Source organism: Triticum urartu, chromosome 7 (genome assembly GCF_003073215.2).
Source record: "Triticum urartu cultivar G1812 chromosome 7, Tu2.1, whole genome shotgun sequence".
NCBI classification, from domain to species: Eukaryota; Viridiplantae; Streptophyta; class Magnoliopsida; order Poales; family Poaceae; genus Triticum; species Triticum urartu.
Genome location: NC_053028.1, coordinates 199,446,380 through 199,451,348, shown reverse-complemented (window position 1 = coordinate 199,451,348; position 4,969 = coordinate 199,446,380). Strand labels below are relative to the sequence as shown.

Here is a 4,969-nt window from a genome sequence, read left to right as displayed (position 1 = left end):
AAAGCATACGTCAACTCTCTGTATTATAACGATTGACTTATGACGATAGCATGTCAAAGTATAACAAACAAGTTGGGTCAATTCATTATGGTCGTTCTACAACGTCATATTCTCAAATTTGTTTTAGGACTATCGTTACACTTAACGATATATCCCAATATCCGAAAAACATGATCACAAACAACACTTGAGCTAGTCTTAGAGGCGAGACTAGGAATCAGTTTTAACCGTTTATCATTCCACACGTGCATATGAGTTTTTTACTGAATCGCATATTCCAGGATCATAGCAGTTATAACATGAGAATAGAATATAAACTCTTAATTATAAACATGGAAAATATAATAATACAATATTATTGCCTTTAGGGCATATTTCCAACATCTACTACTTCCATCGCCATTGGAAGTAGTCCAATGTTACTTTAGACTTTCCATTTTTATACACTGTTATTAGCTTGTGATTTATCTGCCCATATAATGCGATTGTGTAATCATGCCCGTGATTTACCTTATAGTTTGAGAAGTTTGGTAAGTAAACTAAACTCAAATTGATTCAGAAAGTTAGGAAATTATGTTGATTGATTATCATACGGGAAAGGTTGGACCAAGAGGTGGTAGGAAGAAAAACAAAACATTAAACCTTACATTCTTCTTCTTCTTTTTTTGAACCGGTAAGCCTTACACCTTTTTAAGTATTATAGAGATACTCCTTCCGTTCCTAAATATAACTCTTTTTAGATATTTTAATATAAACTATATACGGATGTATATTGATATATTTTATAGTGTAGATTTATTCATTTTGCTCCGTATATAGTTCATATTAGAATGTCTAAAAAGACTTATATCTGAAAGAGTATATAAAAAGGTTGAAATTAATTGGCAGGCGGACAATCTTGTTATAATATGAACCGCATTAATTGCCATGGCCGCTAGACATGTGCATTAGTTAATTATCAGCGTGGGCATCGTATAGAGAAAAACGAGAGGAATAGACAGAAAATGCAGACGCAGATGCCAAGGTGCGAGCAACTGCCTACATATCTTAGCCCGTATCAAAGCCAGGTGATCAACGCCTCTAAATTACGCAAGTCCAAGGGATCTGTGAGCATCATGATCTTATCCCTGTAATTTTGTACGTCATTAGGATGCTAATCCGCCCTGGACATCCCTGGCTTGGCTGTGAAAACCCAAACACTACAGCTGTACAAAGTGCAGAAGATGGAGGGGTAAATGACCCACCTATGGAGGGATATCTGCACGGACAGCACGGTGCAATACTGCAGATGACATGTGGGTGAGGCCCACATGACAGCGGCCGTCACTGCAGAGAATTTGCACCCCGAGCGAGAACCTACTGTACCGTTACTTACCTCTCCTGTGGTTTGGAGAAATTTGTAGTAATTTCATAGAATAAGATTTCTACAAGAAATGTCTCTTTAGAGTTCTTGAGTTTGTAGGAATAAAAACTTATTTCTATGGAGAAATTTTTTTTATCCTCCACATTTCATAAGAAAACAAATATTAGTCTAGACTCAATTAAAAAAAAAATCTATGATGTGAACCAAATGACATCTCAATTTCTATTCTTAGTCATAGAATTTGAGACATGTTATCTCATTTTCTACGATTTACCTATTTCTATGATTTTTCTACCCAATGAAAGGCTTAGAGTGAAACTCCGGCTCAAAGGAAGATGATGTTGTCCGTGCACGTGAAATGAACTAGAAGGTACAGAAAATTCGTGTGACTTGCACTACATAATCCGTCAATCTGAACTCCAACGTCTGGATTTCAAGTCATCACTTCTGATGCTCAAATTGGTCATCATTCCGCTGCTCTTTGCTCTGGTGTCCCAGCAAGGATGCGCAATTATATATGAATGGGATTAATAAATCTCAGTCGACCGAGACTTAACCAAGTGTATACATGAATCTGGAATGCTGAATCGTCGATCATACGGAGGGAGTGCCAGTATCTCCCTAGCAACCCTAAGCAATCGAGGGCATTAAATGCAACTGCATTTCTATAATCCGGCCATGCTAATGCCTCCATGGCATGCGCTTGTTTAATCGCCGTCCTCCCCGGTGGCCATGTGGGCGTCGTCGCAGAGCAGCGCTATATAAGGCTGTGCCCAAGAATACCTCGCCAAATCACAGAAGCTTAGTCCATACAGAGACATTACATACACACGTACGTGTCGCTGCTTGATACACTAACACTTACGTAGAGTAGCTCGCTTACTTTGCTCATTGCCGCCGCCATGGCTCTAGTGGGTCAGCCAGCCACGTTCTGCTACGACGGCTTCATCGCTGACGGTGTGCCGGCGCTCATGGACGCCGGCGGCGTCGGGTTCGGCTACGGGTACGATCACCACTCCCATCTCCTCGAGGAGGAATGCTTGCTCGGTGGCCACGCCCACGCATGGGAATTGCCGACCGGCAATCTTGGCGCCGAGGCGCCGGGCAGCGTCAACGCGTTCGGGGGCCACGACCTCGGCTGGACCAGCCCAGCCGGCCGCATGTCCTCCTCCTCTTCGGTGCTCACCTTCGACAGCCCGGGAGAGGACAACTGCGCCGCTGCCGCGTGGATGGACGCCGCGGACCAGCTGAGCTACAGCCCGTCAACGGCAACCGCGCCGGCGGGAAGCTTCAGCTTCGAGGGCTGCGGCGGCAACGGCCGCACGGCGGCATCCCCTTCGCACAAGCGGCCTCGAGCGCGCGCGCAGGCACAGCAGGGCACGGAGCAAGAAAGCACCACTCTTCCCAAGAAACAGTGCGGCGGCGACAGGAAATCGGCAACCAAGCCCACCAAAACGTCCGCGGCCACCAGTTCGGCCAAGGACCCTCAGAGCGATGCGGCCAAGGTACGCTCATGGAGTTTCGTCCCGAACCATCGCAATTAAGGGAGAGCTCAACCTCAATTCTCAGTGAACTGACAAGGTTTACTGAATCACTGTGGACTACAGACTCGTCGTGAGCGGATCGGGGAGCGGCTGAGAGTTCTGCAGGAGCTGGTGCCCAACGGCAGCAAGGTGGACATGGTCACCATGCTCGACAAGGCCATCACTTACGTCAAGTTCATGCAGCTCCAGCTTACGGTACAGACATTAACCGGTTTAGCATTGTGAATTCGGCGTACTCGGTCTCGTTTCTTAGCCGGCACTTGTCTGATCCTAGCTAACAAGCAAATGATGTCAGGTGCTCGAGACGGACGCATTCTGGCCTGCGCAGGGCGGCGAGGCGCCGGAGATCTCCCAGGTGAAGGCGGCACTCGACGCCATCATCCTCTCGTCGTCGCAGCAGCCTCGTCAGTGGAGCTAACAGCGAGCCGATACATCACCACTACATACATTCTCCCAGAATTCAGAGAGTTACTCTCTGCTCTATCCTCTTTCTATGTTGCTGTCCCATTCCCTAATCTTCTCATCTTGCTATGTACTCACCATAGTAGCCACGGTAAACTCTACTAATTGGTTAATGACGTCGTGTACTCGATCAACGATGTGATATAAACATTGTGCTCAGCACTTCATCGTCACTAGTTTCTTTAAAAAAAAAAAGAGAGAAAATCCCGCCTCTGCATCATAAGATGGACACAGCCATTTTATTAAACGTGAACCAAATCCAAGTCTCTAAATACCAAAAGAAACAAAACAAAACAAGGCCACGACAATTAGAAACTTCCACATAATCTACTACTGTCATGCTGGCCAAACTGGTTGAACAAGTCCCATGCAATCATTTTCAGATGGCTGCATCCAAAGGTCATAAGTGTCCACACGCTGCGATGACCACATATGGATTAATTTCGTAGCCCTAAAGTTAAACCGCAAAAAAAATGAAATAGATGGTTTGTTAAAAACACACTCATTTCGACAATCTCAAACTGCCCAAAGAATGGCACAAACTCCCATGTGAATTTGACCCTTAGATTATGGTGCATAACATCAAACATGTGGTTCGATGGTTCGATGGTTAGGAGAACAGTGGCATTCCCATCCAACGAGGGTTCAAGTACTAGTCTTGACGCCGGTGCTCGCATTTTTCTGGATTTATTCCGGGCCTTTTGGCGATGTGCGTTCGGTGGAAGGGCATGTTCCCGCTGACTACAAATGCGTCTATGGTGACTTCGTCAATCTCAAAAAGATGGCGCGGCTCAGTCTTTCGGGGTACTCATCGGGTGGGGGGGTAGGGGGCGTTCATAGGGATGAGTGTGTGCATATGTATGAGCGTCTACGTCTGTACAATGTTAAGAAAACATGATTCCACGCACACCCCTTACTAATAGTAAATTTAAAATAATAAAAAAATAAAAACAATCAGAAAAAAATATAACATAACATACATAGTTGACTGGTGTACTCTTGTATGAATTTTCACGAAGAAATGGTATCTGTGGTATTCTGGGAAAAAAATGCCAAGACTAGATCTACATTAAAATACACTGTTTGAGTAATAGTAAGGTCAAAATTGTATTCTCTTCGCTAAGAATACCAAGGTTGTCAGTACTTCAGGAAACTGGCGTGAGTAGAATTGTCGGGGGTTGGGTGCGACATATGCCAAAGGATGGCTTATCATGGTGGGAGCGAGTAGAACGTCGCCGGTGCCTGGAAACGGGATAAGGCAAAGGCATGCATGCCGGCGAATCTTACCCAGCTTCGGGGCTCTCCGTGGAGATAACACCCCTACTGCTGCTCTGCGGGGTCTCCGCATGATCACTATGGCAAAAGTGTGTACACGGTTGCTCCTTGAGTTGTTTCCTGAAGGTAGGAGAAGGCAAGGCTAGCTTTCTCCTACCTATATGATCTGGTCTAGTGCTAATGGATTCGAACCCTTTGCATGGGTGCCCTGGGGGGTTTATATAGGCCTACCCCCCAGGGGTACAATGGTAATCTGGCTGGACGCGGGCCCAGCCGTCAGTCTCTCTGGCCGCCGTCTTATCCGCCGACTCCTGGGGCCCGCCGA

General features: G+C 45.8%; 1 protein-coding gene across 1 annotated transcript; it reads left to right on the top strand.

Moving 5' to 3' along the window:
• Positions 1-2,171: 2,171 nt before the first annotated feature.
• On the top strand, positions 2,172-3,542 carry LOC125523565 (transcription factor RHD6-like). The gene is made up of 3 exons (XM_048688591.1): positions 2,172-2,868; positions 2,971-3,102; positions 3,203-3,542. Exons 1-3 carry the CDS (start codon positions 2,266-2,268, stop codon positions 3,323-3,325), a joined length of 858 nt encoding a protein of 285 aa, XP_048544548.1. The 5' UTR covers positions 2,172-2,265; the 3' UTR covers positions 3,326-3,542.
• Positions 3,543-4,969: the final 1,427 nt, after the last annotated feature.